The 18140-nt window shown below is 41.7% G+C and overlaps 1 protein-coding gene across 1 annotated transcript in view; it reads right to left on the reverse strand.

The window, feature by feature from the left end:
* aprt (adenine phosphoribosyltransferase) overlaps window positions 1-15480 on the reverse strand; it is a 37689-nt gene extending 22209 nt beyond the window's left edge. The window contains exons 1-2 of the mRNA XM_070977500.1: window positions 15207-15480; window positions 12990-13093 (exon numbers count right to left, since the gene is read on the reverse strand). Coding sequence (XP_070833601.1) covers window positions 12990-13093; window positions 15207-15295 — 193 coding nt within the window. The 5' untranslated portion in view covers window positions 15296-15480. The remainder of the gene's footprint in view (window positions 1-12989; window positions 13094-15206) is intronic.
* Between the last annotated feature and the right edge of the window lie 2660 nt (window positions 15481-18140).

An 18140-nucleotide genomic window follows, 5' to 3' on the forward strand; every position in this document is an offset into this window, starting at 1 on the left:
AAACAATAACAGGATACAGGATGTGAACTAATGTGAGCCATTGTGATGTTGACAATGATGGCTGGGCATCCTCCCAAAATGAACATGTACTTGTCACATTAACACAGTTGGTGTATGCATGCCTGCTAAAGTATATAAATGAATGTAAGACAGGATATGAGGGGACCTTGCTTTTGAACGTCTGCATGTGTGAGCTCACTAAATAAAGTCCCACTTTGGTTGTCTCTTCTGCACCATGTCGTCAGTGTCATTTCGCACCACAACATAATTGGCATTGTCGGCACGATTGGATCGGGGTTGGAGTATGTGTTACAGGAGTAGGGGGTGCATTCGGATGATATATGCCATCCCCTCATGTTAAGTCTGATATCCAAGGTCGTACTTTTAGAGCTCAAAAAGGCAAGAAACCAACAGACTGAGAGACTTATCTATGTAAAACCTATGTGAAGTAATCCACTAGAAATGAGAAGCATGTAATGTGACATGTTACTCTAAAGTTCATTCCAATCTCCAGAAGGCACGATTATGGGAATACTATTCTAGAGTGACGTCATATCTTTGTAGACAAATGCCATAGTTGTTGAAAGACCTCATAAAATAAAGCAACAAAAATTTCCAATAAGAAAATCAGGAAAACATTTAACAACTGGGCTCAGGAGATATTAAGGTAATAAGGAGGTCAATACGGAGGAACTGATGTTGTTCTCAGTTCTTCAGGTGTCCCAGATAGATTTATGACACTCAGGTGGGGTAGAAGAAGGGTTGAGAAACAAAAAAAAAAAGACGTTTTAATGTATAAAAGCACTGCCCAATCCAACATCTCCTGAAAAATTAAAACAACCAACAAGAACCTGGCCTGAGCAGACTGACTGAAATATAGTTTTGGGCACCGTTTGGATTTTAACGATTCCGATTCAGATTCTCAATTTCGATTCTTGTTCTGAACGATTCTCAATTCCGATTCTTTGAGGTGCAGCTCAACAGGTCACAGTAGGGCTGGGCGATATGGCTGAAAACTCTATTGCAATATAAGTGTTTTATATCGGTCGGTATCAATAATTATTGATATTTTTTATGACCTATTTAAAATAAGGACCGGGAGGAAAATACATTCAATTTAAACATTTTTATTTTAAATTGAACCTTCCTCTGATTATAATCCCCTCAGCTATCAAGTCAGAAAGGGAAATGTCAACACAACCATGGAAAACACTCAAATAATAAACGTAAAAAAAGTGTAAAAATGTAAACAGAGAGAAACCTGAGAACTTTTTTCCTGCAGGTTTAGTGCAGGAAGTTCACAAGCTGATTCACCTTCTGCTGAATAAAATGTTTTCAGATATGTGCAGTGTTTTGGAAACATAGCAGAAACTGAGGTAGACTTGACTGAACTGTAAAACCAGCCTAGACATATGAACAACTTTAGTCACTCTTCTTACTCTAAACCTACATGAACTATTCAATTATATTTTTATTGCAAGTGTGTTAAAAAAAAAAACAAAAAAAAACAAAAAAACAAGAGATGTTTATAACCTGGCTTCTCCTCAGTGCTCAGTGAAGCATGTCTTTAGCTATATGATATACCGCTGCCTCCGTTACGTCTGAGTGCCTTTTAGAGGATTTGTCATCAGGCACTGAAGCAGATACCTCTGCGTGGTGGTCTGCTGCTTGTACGGTGGTGCTGCAGTTGGCGGACGTTGGTGAACACGGCTGTGCTCCAAAGAGTGAGCGCGGCTAAGGTGGTTAAACAAGTTTGTGGTATTACCGGTCTTGGTGGGGACGAAAGTCTTGCATAAGTTACAGACCACATTGGTCTGACTACAGTCCGACTTATAAAATCCAAAAAACTGCCATACTGGCGAGCTGACTTTCCGTGTTTTATCGACAATTTCTTCGCTTGCTGCAGCGCTCACTTTCTATTTCTCATCTCACTCCTCGCGAAGCATCAAACATGTGACAACAAGATGGCGCAACCGAACTTGATACTGTTACATGATTGGCGTGTTAGCGTGTCTCTCTCACTGATTAGCGATTATTCCCTACGTTGCTTGGTTACCTGAGAGCGAGTGCCTTTGTTCATGCAACCAACCTCGCTTCGCAACTTCAGGTTTCTTCCAACTAAGAAAAAAAATTATCGAATGTTTTATCGAACGCATTTTTTATTGATATTGATGATGCGTCTATCGCGAGACATATCGCTATCGTTTTTATCGCCCAGCCCTAGGTCACAGCTTATTTCACAGGAGAATTTTTTCATTTGAAAAAGCCTTTACACAGGCCATTTTTATTTATTCACATTGCCAGATGACTTGATACAATGATATATTCAATTACAAGGGAGGGTCCCCTACTTGCTGAAATAACACTACAAGTTGGCAGCAGTCTAAAACACAAAGAGCTGCAGCCCAGGTGGATGTTGAGATATGAAACAAAATAAAACAAACTCAAACCCTGGAGCAGTCATGTGGCAAATTAAATAAAAAACAGTTCTTGTTGAGGAAGATTATCATATCTTCCTTCTCAGGCAGTAAGCGTGACTGTTCCACACAGATTGTGTTTCCTGCAGTGGAGAACACACGTTCACTAGACGTTAAGGAGGCCTGGACACATAAATACAAGAAGGCCAGACATGACAGTAAAGGATAAGCTTGTTTCTGGGTCCAGAACCAGGCAGCAGGGTCAGACGATGTGATGGTTGGTGACATTTCCCAGTATGTCTGGATCTCCTTTTCAGCACGCTCTTCCATGGACATCAACCTCTCCTGTGAGGTCCTCTTCATGGCATCCTCCTCTGCAAAAAGCTCCTCCAGTGGAGACTTTTTGGATTGTTTGGAAGGAAGAGGCTGCTACTGGAATCATATCCCTGCAAACACAAAAACAAACATAAGATATCTTTAGTACACTTAATTTAGCATTTAACTTTTAAACAGAGCACAAGAGCAATGTGCAAAAAATACACACAAACAATTTAGCACACGTCCATATGTTATGATGTTTTTAAATGAAACAAGCAGTGTATCAAAGACAAATCTGCCAATAAAGTTAAAACTAGGTCAGGGGTAGGTAACAAGTAGCTACCAGCTACGTTAGTTAGCTTAACATCATTCTTATTTGCTTACCTAAATGTGGGCGATTCGACATCTGAAAGGGGATGCAGCCTTTTCACCACATAAGCTGTTACTTTTCTGTGGCACTCTTCTACTTGCTCCACTGACAGCGTTCCCCTTGCTGCCACAGTGAATGGGGTGTCATGTTTCTTTGCTGGCTGAAGAAACAACTCTGCTGGCTGGGGTCGCTGGCTGGTTAACGTAGCAGCAGCAGGCTCAGACTGGCTAACATTAGCATCACTCTGTGGGCGTTCAACAACTATGAACAGATTTGACACAGTTTTAGCAATTGGTAGTCTGTAACTTTAGCTAGTCTGTTAAGAATAAGACAACCATAATTTTCATGTACCTGATTCCGTTCGCAACAAGGAGTTGCTGGCTGATGGTTGACAGTCCGAACTGGATGAAGCAACAGGAGCAGGAGAGCGACGCAATGAGTTTAACACGGTACACTCATTAATTATTATACCATGCAGGAAAAGGTGTTTTGTCATGTTTGTTGTGCATCCTCCTTTGGCAGTAATAAGTTTTTTCAAGTGTTGCACTGTGCCAATCCATCCTTTTTGAAAGTAAAATGAAGCCAGGCTTTCGAGCAGGGTTTTTTGCAGTCCATGTTCAGACGAGTGATGTAGTCTTACGAGCGGAGCAGAAGCCCGCCAGGCGGAGTAATAAACAAACTAGTGCAGGAATTTAGGAACCATAAAAAAGAATCGAAATTCAAACATCTTCTTAACGGTTCCAGAACCAGACGCTCCTATTTAGTGCCCAACCCTACTGAAATAACTGTGCCCAGAGTGTGTGAGTATTTACTTTGTATCTGTGTGTGTGTAAAAGAGAAAAACGGACACTTTCTGCTAATGCCTGTCTCTTTTTCAACCAAGCCTGACATATATGCATGTCATAATAGCCAGTCATATATTACTTAAGCCCATACTTTCATGTTCATAATAGTCTGTCACAGAGCCGGCCCAAGGCATAAGCGTACTAAGCACCTGCTTAGGGTCCCACTAGGGGGCCCCCAAGAGCAATTAACAAAAGATATATATTTTTTATTTTCTGCATGTATGAGTGATAATTTCTATATGATCAAAGATATATTATTGTACAAAAACAAATTTTTATGTCAACAGAATGCTGCTGCTGATGTGGGCCTAGTGATTCTTACTGCCTCTCTTTAAATTTCAAAGCTCTGCTGCTCCAGTAATGCGTGCCTCCTGCCGTGGAGTGCGCACTGCGCATCCAAAGCGCAGGTAGTTGAAGGCAAAATAATGTTGCAAAAAAGGACATAACCTTCAGGGGCAGAGAAAAGAAAGAGGAAGAGGAGAAAAAAAACGCCAAGATAAAGGTACGTTTGCATGTCTTTGTAATGGAATGTCCATGGGTGCAGCGGACATGGGGTACATGGGGGACATGTCCCTGCACTTCCCGTATCTCAGAATCAGAAAATCAGAAAAAAGAAAAAGCTTTATTGCCAAGTATGATTTTACACATACGAGGAATTTGCGTTGCTGAGGTTGGTACATAACACATCTATTAAAAAAAGAAACTATTAGAAAAGTAAAAATATAACAGTAGTAAATAATATAAAAATAAGTAAAAGATATAACAATAGTCGAAACTGTAACAATAAGTAAAACATCTAATATAAATATATGTACAAAAGTCAGTTTTTGTTGTTTTTTGTTTTTTTATAGAAGCACAGTCTGTTTTTTCAAAAGGAAGTCCAAGCAGAGCGTTAAAGTAACGCATATGGTTATGGCAGTGTCAATGACAAGTGAGTCAGAGGTGGAGTGTGAAGAGTGTCGGGGGGGGGTTCCAGGCCTTGTTAATAAGGCTGACAGCAGACGGGAAAAAACTGTTCTTGTGGCGTGAGGTTTTGGTTTTGATGGACCGCAGCCTCCTGCCAGAGGGGAGTGTCTCAAGGAGTTTATGTCTGGGGTGGGAGGGATCAGCCACAATCCAGCAGGCCTCAGGGTCCTGGAGGCGTACAGGTCGTGGAGAGACGGGAGATTGCAGCTGATCACCTTTTCTGCAGACCTAATGACACGCTGCAGTCTGCCCTTGTCCTTGGCAGTGGCAGCAACGTACCAGATGGTGATGGAGGAGCTGAGGATGGACTCAATGATGGCTGTGTAGAAGTGCACCATCATTGTCTTTGGCAGGTGGTGGGGGTGACTGGGGCTGGAGTTGTTGGGAGGTGTCGTGGGGGATGGTTGCTGGACTGTCCCTTTATCTTTCAAAATGGCAACAGAACTCGTTTAGGTCGTTGGCTAGGTGTCGATTGTTGATGGAGTGGGGGGCTTTAGGCTTGTAGCTGGTCATTTGCCTAAGCCCTTTCCAGACAGACGCAGAGTCATTAGCTGAGAAGTGGTGTTGGAGCTTCTCAGAGTACAGTCGTTTAGCCTCTTTCACCGCCTTGCTAAACTTGTACTTCGCCTCTCTGAATCTGTCTTTGTCCCCACTCCTGAAGGCCTGTTCCTTTGCCAACCTTAGCTGTCTGAGTTTGGCTGTGAACCATGTCGCCAAGTGCTTGCTCATGGGGGAATTGTTGGTTTCTTTGTAGATAAAAGAGCTTGGTCTGTACCAGCTCTATATGGAAAGTGTCCTGAGACAACTTCTGTTGTGATTTGGCGCTATACAAATAAAATTGAATTGAATTGAATTGAATTGAAATTGAACCAGGGTTTGTCATTGTTGTAACTCACCCTGGCGTGTGATGGAACACAGCAGTCCTCACAGAAGCTGATGTAGGATGTCACAGCCTCCATGTACTTATCCAGACTGTTGGTGGCAGTCCTGAACACATCCCAGTCAGTAGAGTCGAAACACGCCTGGAGATCCTCCACAGCCTCACTGGTCCACTTCCTTGATGTCCTCACTATGGGTTTGCAGAGCTTTAGTTTCTGCCTGTACGCAGGAATCAGGTGGACCATGACGTGGTCAGAGTGGCCAAGTGCAGCGCGGGTGACAGCGAAATAAGCATCCCTGACAGTGGTGTAACAGTGATCCAGAATATTATTCTCTCTGGTCGGACATTTAATAAACTGTCTGTATTTGGGGAGTTCGTGAGTGAGGTTACCTTTGTTAAAGTCACCAAGGACAATAACTAAAGAGTCTGGGTTTGTCCGCTCCACACACAGTATCTGGTCTGCGAGCGTACGCTGTGTATACGTATTTGTGCCCTCTGTCCCCCACAAGTTTTACAGCCATTACGACCACTTAATTCATTTTTAACATGTTGAAATGCGTTTCTCCAAGCCATCTTTAAACGCATCATGAGTAGGCTAAAAGGAGGCAAACAAACACCGCTGCCGTGTGTCATCAGAGACAGAGGTTGTGCTCCATTCAACATGTTCAGCAAAGCAACCAAGAGGCAAAAAACTTCAGACAGTTTTTTCCAAACTAACCGTGTAAGCTGAGTAATGCTGTTACATGTAGATAATGTTTAACTAAAACAAAGACATTCTATATGTATATTATTGCCTAGGACATTGGCTAAAAGATGACAAATAGATGTCAATTTAGTTAGCCAAGCTAGCTAGTTATAAACCCACTCCTCCTTAATTTCTGCACAGAACATGTACTCACTATTGTTTTGCACATATTTTTGAATCTTTATACAATAGAAAGAGCAGTGTGAGGGAGGAAAAAGCAGTCCAGAGGCCAGCAGCAGGGATGGGCATGGAGGGTCTTCACAGCAGGTGAGGATAAATTATAACTTATTGGCCTATCACAGAGAAATATGTATATTTCATTCATTTTTTCATTTATATAGGTCTAGCCCCGATACAAATATTAATATCACAGTTATTTAACTGTAGAGGATCATCAACAAAGAGACTTTTTACTTAATACAACTGTCATTTTATTTTGATTATATTATTGTTTCTGTTTGGGTCTAAAAGAAATCTAGAAGGGCTGCAGGGCTGGTACAGCTGGGGGAGGGGCAGATGCTGCGTCGGCGTTAGCGGAGGGAGGAATATACACAGCCACCACTATGGCGTGTGAGGCAGATAATATGGCCTCAGACTAACAGCCAACAGTTCAATGTCCAGGCAGCAGTGCTGCTCCTTGATAGTGATGTGCCTGGAGTTACACCATCTATCGTTCACAAACACTGCGAGCCCTCCTCCTTTCCTCTTACCGCTCTTCTCTGTCCGGTCCGCTCGAACGAGTGAAAATCCATCCAGCGCCACAGTCGCATCCGTGTGCTGCATTCCCAGCCAAGTCTCAGTGAAAAGTAGCAAACTGCACCGCCGGTAGTCCTGCTCATGTCGCGTCAGCGCTGCCAGCTCATCCATCTTGTATCTAGTATCTTTTACTAGATTATTCAACAACTGTCAATATAATGACATTTTGCACTTTGAATTTTCAGTTTCTCAGGTATTTAATTGTGTGTTTGTGATTTATTTATTGTGTTGAAAGCACTGAGTTGCAATACTTTGTCATGTATGTTTATTTCTGAATTTTAAAAAAAAAAGTTTAGACTGGTTTGGCTCTGCACTCTCCCTTCCTGAACTTTGGAAAGCTCAGTTTAAAAAGAGGATCCCCTGATGATGTGGTGGCTTGTCCTCTGTTGGCATTCTCGTTGTAATGCAGTGCAGTCAGGTAGAGTCTTGGACAGTAAAAGAAAATCAAACCTGAAAATAATTGCAAGAAATGGGCAAATGTTCTCAAGAAGTAATCACAGTTTAATTTACCTGCACATCATTCCTAGATATGGATAGACCACATTTTTTGGAGCGAACCGCATGATCATGCTGAGAAACGCCTCCAAGAGGATGTCTGATGGTGGGGACTGAGCTTTGCAATGTCCTTCAGGACTGTCTTCTTGGTCAGCTCCTTCTCCAGGTGGTAGAATGCAGGAGTTGCTGAAAGACAAAAACATTATATATTACAGCAAAGAATCACACTTATTGTTAATGACCGTAATTGCAGCTAATCAATATAACCAGTTGAATGAAACAAACCTGGTGAGAGCCATTTACTCTTGTCCCTTGTCCTGCGAGTTGTATGTAGACGTGGGAAGATGGGGTCGTCAAGGGTATGAATATCCTGATACATTTGATCAACAGCAATTTGCAATCTAGAACACTACAAACCTTCGCTTCTGTAATGTGAATGAAGAGTCTTCAGAGAGAGTTGTGTGCCAACACTGTGTCTCTGTGGTGGCTCAGTCTGGCAGCCGATATCTCTCTGTAGTGATGCACTGGCCTATATACAAAAAGAGAAGTGACATCAGCTTTAGCTTACATGTATAGCTATGCCAAAAGCTACAGAGAGCATAAACAAGGATCACTCATAAACAATATATAGTACCATACCTTTTTTACTGATGCTCTCTACTTTTTGCTATCCACTTTGCTGCTGTAATACTGGAAATTTATGCACTGTGGGACTAATAAAGGAATATCTTATCTTATCTTATCTTAATTAACTCCAAGAGAAGAAACTCATTGCACAGAGTGGTTGGCTTGGAGTGTAAATTGTGCTGTGATGTAGCAGTCTCAACCATACACTCGTTTTGCCCTGGGCTTTCCTAACATACACCAGTTTTGAAGATATTTCCAAATGCATTATTTTCACTAATTCCTGAAGCTTAGATGCGGTGAAGCGTCCGTGTATGTATCGCTTGACCGACTGGGTCGCTGGGTTTGCATATGAAGACTGTGCTGATTGCTAACTAGAAGCTAGCGGTTAGCGTTAGCTTGTGCTATATGGCAAAAAGCTACTTTGTTAGTTCGTGTAGAACTGAAAAATGAACACAGCTAAATATTTGTAAATGCTGGCATCTCCCTCGGACATGCATTAAATCATTTGCAAGATCAGAAACGTGGTGTGATGTATCAGAATGTACGGTAGCAGCGAGCTAAAGTTTGATGGCTGAAGTCATAGTCTCGAAGCTAGTGGTTAGCATTACGTCGTTCTCAATAGCAAAACACACACACTACAACATGCAAACATGAGTTCGCGCTCATCTACAAAAGAAATACACAGCTAATTATTTGTATACTTACATTTCCCTCCTCTGCAGATATTCCACGCAAAGTGTGAAGTGACCCCTCCTTTAGATTAAGTCTCTCGGCTAATCCTGCCTCGTACTGACCGAGGTTGGAAAAACAGTCAGCCTTGAAGTGGTTAGCACACACCAGCAGGTTTTTGCCAACTGTAGCGGGGACGTTGCCTTCAAAAATGAATTCAATCCACGCCACTCTTTTGTCCTCTGCGGCTGGGAGCCGATGGAGCGATTTGTGCTGGTCTTTACAGCCAACAACAGAACAATGTGTGTAGCGCCTCAACATGATCACTGCTTACATGGTGCTTTCGATAACGAAATGGCGTATCTGTGAGAAGGTAGCGCTGTATCTGGTGGGTGGAGAGACACCAGGGAGATGGGGAGGGGGTGCTGGCTGGTGGGTGGGAATTTGCAAATGTGCTGGGTTGTTGCGTAACAATAAGTGCCAAATTCAAATGGCTCGTTTGGAAGGGTGTTTTCAGAAATCCGTATCTCACTCAAAAAAGTGCGGACGGTCTTATTTCACACTTTGTATGTGTGTAGCAGCACCAGAGACCCAAAATAACACCCCAAAACCCAGAAAAAGTTGGTTTTTCATAATATGGGACCTTTAAGGCTATGTAAACGCAGATCCTTGGAGCACTCACTATGAAGAACCTGCAACAATAGTGCCAATGGGTGGATGATAATTCCAATGGCAGAAGGGACTGAATTCAATGCTTATCAAACTGAACTGCGGAGAGCATTGCGCGCAGAATATCACACCAAATAGACCTGAAATTGCTGAAAGGCAAGCTACTTGCTGAAGATGAGAATCCAGCTGCCTATCATCAACCAACAGCTTAAAAGGTGGAAAGAACAAGACAGAACTATCCAATTCTCAGGAATAACGTAATTGATTCCATTGACAGCGCCAGTGCAACGAAGCTACAGAAGGTGGTGAAACCATAATAATGAATCCTAATATCTGACCAAACTGTCATCAATTTAATAAGAGATGTATTGTAAAAAGTAAGAAGTATCACTGATAAACTTTGGGAAAATGCCAATCGAAATGGGTGGTACAAATGGGTATGGTATACTGTAAACGAAATGAATTCTAACGAAAGCATGTGTACAGAAGCCCCAATAACATCACCCACAGTTGTTCCAGAAAAGTACACATTTGAAGAATGTGCCAAGGTACAGCAACATGAGTGTAGAGAAGGTACATTTGTCCCACAACAGGACTTAGTACCACTTTTAGACTCCCTGTGTGTGGAATCCAATATAGATTTTTGTATGGATCTCAAAAGAATCATGATTATCTGGACCGTCATCCTGAATTTCAATTTTGAAAAAATTTTTGAAAAGTGTGAAGAACTTAGGATTTTGCACCACCAACAAGCTACAAGGTAGATTACTTGGCAGATTATAAATGTTTTGCTAGTGGAGGATTTTCAACAGATGACAAAGGAGTTTCTGTAAAGTGACTTGACTAATATCTTGGTTTCCTCATGCCAATATGACTCCAATATTTAGACGTATACCAGTATGGTATGAAAATCCAGTGCCACTAAATCAAAGCTGTAAGAATATAACTGACCATTCCCACTCTTCACTTGCTAAGTGAAAAAACATACAACACCACAGATAGTTATTTGATGTGTGGAGATAATATTTTGCTAAATGTTTTGCCAGCTCGCTTGGATTTTGTGCATTAGTATGAATGATGAATGAAATGAATGAACAGCATTCTGCCAAAAGTGTTTGATTTGTCAGTGGGTCAGTGCAAGGTGAATGACTGCAGAGATTGCATCCTCCATGGAGTGGTTTGCAGAGGAGGCAAACTGATGTGGGTCCAAGGTGTTTGAAAGGCTGGCCTTGATGTGTGACATGACTGGTCTATCAAAGCACTTCATGATGATACATAACAGGGTGCTAGCCTTTCAGCAGCTTTATTCAGTATAGGTTCTATTATTGTGGTGGCCTTGAAGCAGGTCTATGTACCTTGTATGTATGAAACAGACCAGGCCATTTGAAACAGTTAAAGCCTTTTCTACATCTAACGATGCAGCAATTATTGGCTGAATAAGGAAGTTAGCCTCCCCAACAAAATTTGAAAAAGCTATGCATATTACAAAACCCAAAACCAGTGAAGTTGGCACGTTGTGTAAATCGTAAATAAAAACAGAATACAATGATTTGCAAATCCTTTTCAACCTATATTCAATTGAATACACTGTAAAGACAAGTTACTTAATGTTCGAACAGGTAAACTTTGTAATTTTTTGCAAATATTAGCTCATTTGGAATTTGATGCCTGCAACATGTTTCAAAAAAGCTGGCACAAGTGGCAAGAAAGACTGAGAAAGTTGAGGAATGCTCATCAAACACTTATTTGGAACATCCCACAGGTGAACGGGCTAATTGGGAATAGGTGGGTGCCATGATTGATAATAGAAGCAGCTTCCCTGAAATGCTCAGTCATTCACAAACAAGGGTGGGGCGAGGGTCACCACTTAGTGAACAAATGCGTGAGCTGATTGTCGAACAGTTTAAGAACAACATTCCTCAACGAGCTATTGCAAGAAATTTAGGGATTTCATCATCTACGGTCCGTAATATCGTCAAAAGGTTCAGAGAATCTGGAGAAATCACTGCACATAAGCGACAAGGCCGAAAACCAACATTGAATGCCCGTGACCTTCGATCCCTCAGGCGGTACTGCATCAAAAACCCACATCAGTGTGTGAAAAACATCACCACATGGGCTCAGGAACACTTCAGAAAACCACTGTCAGTAACTACAGTTCGTCGCTACTTCTGCAAGTGCAAATTAAAACTCTACAATGCAAAGCGAAAGCCATTTATCAACAGCACCCAGAAACGCCGCCGGCTTTGCTGGGCCCCAGCTCATCTAAGATGGACTGATGCAAAGTGGAAAAGTGTTCTGTGGTCTGAGTCCACGTTTCAAATTGTTTTTGGAAACTGTGGACGTCGTGTCCTCCGGACCAAAGAGGAAAAGAACCATCCGGACTGTTAAAGGCGCAAAGTTCAAAAGCCAGCATCTGTGATGGTATGGGGGTGTATTAGTGCCCAAGGCATGGGTAACTTACACATATGTGAAGGCACCATTAATGCTGAAAGGTACATACAGGTTTTGGAGCAACATATGTTGCCATCCAAGCAACGTCTTTTTCATGGACGCCCCTGCTTATTTCAGCAAGACAATGCCAAGCCACATTCTGCACGTGTTACAACAGCATGGCTCCGTAGTAAGAGAGTGCGGGACTGGCCTGCCTGTAGTCCAGATCTGTCTCCCATTGAAAATGTGTGGCACATTATGAAGCGTAAAATACAACAACGGAGAACCCGGACTGTTGAACAACTTAAGCTGTACATCAAGCAAGAATGGGAAAGAGTTCCACCTGAAAAGCTTCAAAAAATGGTCTCCTCAGTTCCCAAACGTTTACTGAGTGTCGTTAAAAGGAAAGGCGATGTAACACAGTGGTAAAAAGGCCCCTGTGCCAACTTTTTTGCAATGTGTTGCTGCCTTTAAATTCTAAGTTAATGATTATTTGCAAAAAAAAAAAAAAGTTTCTCAGTTTGAACATTAAACATCTTGTCTTTGCAGCGTATTCAATTGAATATAAGTTGAAAAGGATTTGCAAATCATTGTATTCTGTTTTTATCTACGATTTACATAACGTGCCAACTTCACTGGTTTTAGGTTTTGTATTTTAAGCTAGTCGGCCTAGTATAATTCCAAGAAGTTGTGTCAACAAACACTTTTAAAAAGGTACTGTTATCACTCTCCTCGACAGTTCCTTTAAGTCTCCATAATACTAGCTTACATTAAAAAATGCCTTGCTTTGTTTTCTTACCCACAATCAGATCAACCTGCTGGTGATTCTTCCTCACATGTTCCTCAAACAGGTCGATTACTGCTGTCAGACTGGCTGGATCCCTTAGAATGGGACAGATATCTCTGCAGGATACACACACACACACAGATGACATTAATTCAATAATCAGAAGGTCTATGGTTCAATCCGTGGCACTGTGACTCAATCACTGTCTCTGCAGTTGACATGTCAAAGTGTCCTTGGGCAAGGTACTGAACCCATCGATGTGTGAGTGTGCATCCATCCATCCATCCATCCATTTTCTCCTGCTTCATCCGGGGCCGGGTCGCGGGGGGGAGCAGTCTGAGCAGGGACGCCCAAACTTCCCTCTCCCTGGACACTTCCCCTAGCCCTCCCAGGGGGATCCCGTGGCGTTCCCAGGCCAGCCGAGTGACATAGTCACTCCAGCGTGTCCTGGGTCTTCCCCGGGGCCTCCTCCCGGTGGGACATGCCACACCTCCCTAGGGAGGCATCCAGGGGGCATCCAATCCAACTCTACTCCCGGGTGACAGAGCTTCTCACCCTGTCTTTAAAGGAGCGCCCTGCCACCCTGTGGAGGAAACTCATTTCAGCCGCTTGTATCCGGGACCTTGTTCTTTCGGTCATGACCCAAAGTTCATGACCATAGGTGAGGGTAGGAACATAGAATGACCAGTAAATCGAGAGCTTCGCCTTTTGGCTCAGCTCCTTCTTCACCACAACAGACCAGTACAGCGACCACATTACTGTAGCCGCTGCAGCTCACGCTCCATCCTTTCCTCACAGGTGAGTGTGCATGTGAATTTTTATGGCTCCTGATAAGCAGATGACACCCTGCATGGTAGCCTCTGCCACTCGTGTAGGAATGGGTGAATGCTGGCTGTGTTGTAAAGTGCTTTGAGTGGTTGACAAGACTTGAAGAGCATTATATAAATGCAGTCCATTAGTCTTCACTCATTTAAAATGAATATGATATGAAATACATTTTCTGGAGAAGAGAGCTGTTTCAGAGCTTCATATACAACTCTGGTTCCAACGGAGCTAGGAGGCTGTGTAAATCCAAAATAAATATCAGAATCTGTGGTGTTAAAGTGGGAGCCGAAGAGAACTCCCTGTCTTTAGTGCCCTATGGCAACTGTGGGAAATACAGTGGTAACAGAATGAGAGAAGTCTGAAACTGTGTACCTTCAAATATAATGATTTCCTTCAAATATAATAAATCAAGTGGCACAAGAATGTGTTTGATGTCATTCTCATGAAAATATTAGTTAATGAGAATGGAAGATGTTAGTTAATGAGAAGGATGTCAGGTAAGTAGTGGCTGGGAGTGTGCTGATATTCACTATATTCAGTTAATGAAAAGGCCAATAAACGTCACAGGGCAGTGATTTGTGGTGGAAAGAACAGATAAATAATGTCTTGGCCAAAAAAGCCAAAATAAATTTGGATTGAAGCACCACATTAGTAGTTAAAAACAGGTTTAAATGAGTGATTTCTGTTTGGCGCTATTGAGTATGAGTGAATAATAACATGCTGTGAGACTCAGCCTTCTGGTAGTGGCAGTATTTGTGTGTTGTTGTCATTATTTTTTTGGTTGTCCGAACTGAAAAATCAGAGATTGCAAATTGCAATGACGCTATTAAAGTTAGAAACAGAGTAAACAAGCGAATGTCGAATGTAAAACTAAATTTACCACAATAAGTGAATGTTCGTTGGTTAAGACAGTAAAAGGGGATCCAAGCGCTAATTTAAGACGCCAGTGACTAACGCCAGCATGTACTTGAGTTACGGACCGTAAGGTGGTACACAGCTAACAGGTACAACCGCAGTAACGTTCCGAACTGTACAACACGCGGTCCAGTATTAAGCTAGAGCAAACATGACCAGGTGAACGAGTACAAAAAGAGAAAATGAAAAAGAGCTGCTAATCCATAACTTTATAAGTCATCGATTCAAAATGTCAACTGACTTTTTGACGAGATCATCTGTTGACTATCTCCATTACAACAGGTTCCCAACATGTGTGTTAAAGCTTGTATCCGCTGCGAAGCTCGGAGCTCCTTCCTTCACCTTTTGTGTGTGAAGCATTTTGGCATGTCGAGGTCTTAACGCGCTGCCTAAGTTAGGCATTATTATTTATGTGCCTTGGGCAGCTTAATTGGTAATAAATGAGGTCTACAATCCGCGTGCCGATTTAAATGGTATTTGGTGTCTTACCTGAACACGATGCCTTTCTTCGGAAAGTCTGGAAAAGGTCGAATGTGTCTGAGAACCTGATTGAGCTTAGATTCTGAGCCTGCTGCCATTTTCGTAGAATCACCAGATTCCTTTTTTCTGCTCTCCTCTTGTGTCCGCTTCTTTCCTCCACTTGGCGGCCGCTACTGTTACTGTTGCTATTGCTATTTCTTCTTCTTCTTCTTCTTCTTCTTCTTCTTCTTCTTCTTCTTCTTCTTCTTCTTCTTCTTCTTCTTCTTCTTCTTCTTCTTCTTCTCTCGGATTTTTGGCGGATCGCAAACAACTAAAAGGTGCATACCGCCACCTACTGTACAAGAGTGTTTAAAAGCCTGTCAATTACTTAAATTCTGCCTAAAAGTGGACGTTTACATGGTACCGTGAATAAAAGAAAAGCAAAAAAAAAACATCCTCATATTCTGCCTGCCCTTGTTTTGATTCTCACTTCACTTAAATGCCATTCTCTTTTCTTTTCCAGAACACTTGTGTCTACCTTAACATCAGGGATAAGCCATGGTGGTACACTGCTAACTGGAGTGGACTTTGTGAATTCTTTGGCCTCCAGTCCATACTTTTTTGACATTTCTTCCTCTGACCATCCAAACCCACATCTCTGGAATCTGGAGTATTCCCAGCATCTCTGTATTGTTTTTGTTGCAGGATTTTCTTCCCCACTTCCTTTCAGTTTTACCCAGTAAGCCAATGCCACCCTTTCTCTCCTTAGCTCCAGGGGTGTCTCCCCTGCTTCTATAAGTACTGCATTTATGGGGGTTGTTCTTATGACTCCAGTGCATACACGATGTGCTCTGTACTGCAATCTGTCTACTTTCTGTAGTGCTGTCTTGGTTGGTGCTCCATACATTATACACCCATAATCTATTGTTGACCTCATAAGTGCTCTGTAGATGTCCACTAAACTTTGCTTGTCTGCCCCCCAGTCACATCCAGCCACTGCTCGCAACAGATTTATTACTTTTTTACATTTTGTTTCCAAGTGCTTCATATGTGTTTTCCCTGAATATTTACAATCTAACCACAGACCCAGATACTTAAATTCTGATACTCCCTCCATTGGCTGACCATACAGTGTTAGCTTCTCAGTATCAACTTTGCGTTTATTTGTGAATATCATGTAGCATGACTTGCTTGCTGACAGCTTGAAACCCCACTCATGTGACCATTTCTCTACCTTATTTATTGCTATCTTTATGTTCTCTATTACATGTAATACATTTCTTCCCCTCATCCATATAGCCCCATTGTCTGCATATATTTGATACATCCATCTAACTTTTCAAATATGTCATTTATCATGATATTAAACAACAGCAGACTAATTGCACTGCCTGTGGGATGCCATTTTCGATCTCAAAATCCCTTGAATAAACTGCTCCAACCTTGACTGTAATTTTCCTATCTGTCAAAAAGTTCATTACCCAGTTGTACATCCTTCTCCCAATACCTATTTTACTTAACTTGATCAGTAACCCTTCCCTCCACATAGTATTATGCGCCTTTTCTATATCAAAATATACTATTGCCATTATCTCTTTCATTTTACGTGTTTTTTCCACATCATTGCTCACTCTGACAAGTGCATCTACAGTGGAGCGACCTTTTTGGAACCCAAACTGATAGTTATTTAGCTGTTACGGTCGGTGACAAGGAAGGCCAGGACCCAAAATGCAGAGATAAAAAACATTCCATATTTATTTAACAAAGTACAAACAAAAATCTCCTTCAACAGGGAAAATGCTTACAAGCAAAACAAACTAAGAGTCACCACAGAGGGGAACAAAACATATCAAAACAAAGCAAAATAACGAGAACTCAAAACTCACCAGAAAAAGAACTGGGGGGTATTCCAGGTAGGAGGTTCAACAAACTCTGAGTTTATCCCTGAACTCTGAGTTGACTTACCCTGAGATGGGAAACTCTGAGTTTCCGGTTCCAGAACAGCTGATCTGAGTTAGTTCAATCAACTCTGAGTATGTTAACCTTGAGTTGTGCACGTGCACAACCACTATAAAAAGCCAACATCAATGGAGCCCTGATACCACGAGTCACCATGACAACTAACAAAAAAAGATCAAGTTATTTTACCCCAATGGAGTTGGAGGTGTTATTGCAGGCCTACAGGGAGTATGACCACGTATTTCTACGTAAATGTAATACCGATGCAGCAGCGAAGGAGAGAGAAACGGCATGGGAGAAAATTGCTTCCCGAGTCAACGTGTAAGTTTAAATGTATTTCAGTGACTTAACATTTAACTGTACTTAAGATCGTAGCATACAGTTATGAATATGAATTGGAATAAAATCTGCTTTTCATTTAGGTGCAATCCAACAGGGGAGAAATGGACTTGGAAGCAGCTGAAAATGAAATATAAAAACATCATTCAAAAAGGTAAGGCATATTTTGCTAGGCTATGATTGTACCTCACTTTGATTTTAATTTTATTTCTTTTTCTTAAACGACCTAGGCTATTAAACAAAGTAAATCAGTGGCTACTTCAAGTAGTAATTTAAACCCCTAACAAAATGTGTACATTAACACTTGATACAATATTTACACATTTTTATTTTATACATATTGAAGTCATTTAAAATGTGACAATGTCCACAAACACTCAATAAAATACTAATCTAAAAAAAGATTAACATTTGAGTTCTGCTAAGCCAACAGAAAGAAGGCAGAGGCCCGAAAAACAGGTGGAGGGCCACCTCCACCACCTCTGACAGAGGCAGAGGAGCTGGCCCTCAGCCAAAACCGTGACCGACCGGTGGCTGAAGGCATCCCCAGGGTAAGCTCATCTGAGCCTGTCAACCCCCAGGACACAAGTGCCTTCATCAGATGCAAGTATACATTTATGTCTTTTTAAAAAATAAAACATATATAACACTTCCTATATATGAAAC

The sequence above is a fragment of the Chaetodon trifascialis genome, chromosome 13, assembly GCF_039877785.1.
Source record: "Chaetodon trifascialis isolate fChaTrf1 chromosome 13, fChaTrf1.hap1, whole genome shotgun sequence".
In the NCBI taxonomy this organism is placed as follows: domain Eukaryota; kingdom Metazoa; phylum Chordata; class Actinopteri; order Chaetodontiformes; family Chaetodontidae; genus Chaetodon; species Chaetodon trifascialis.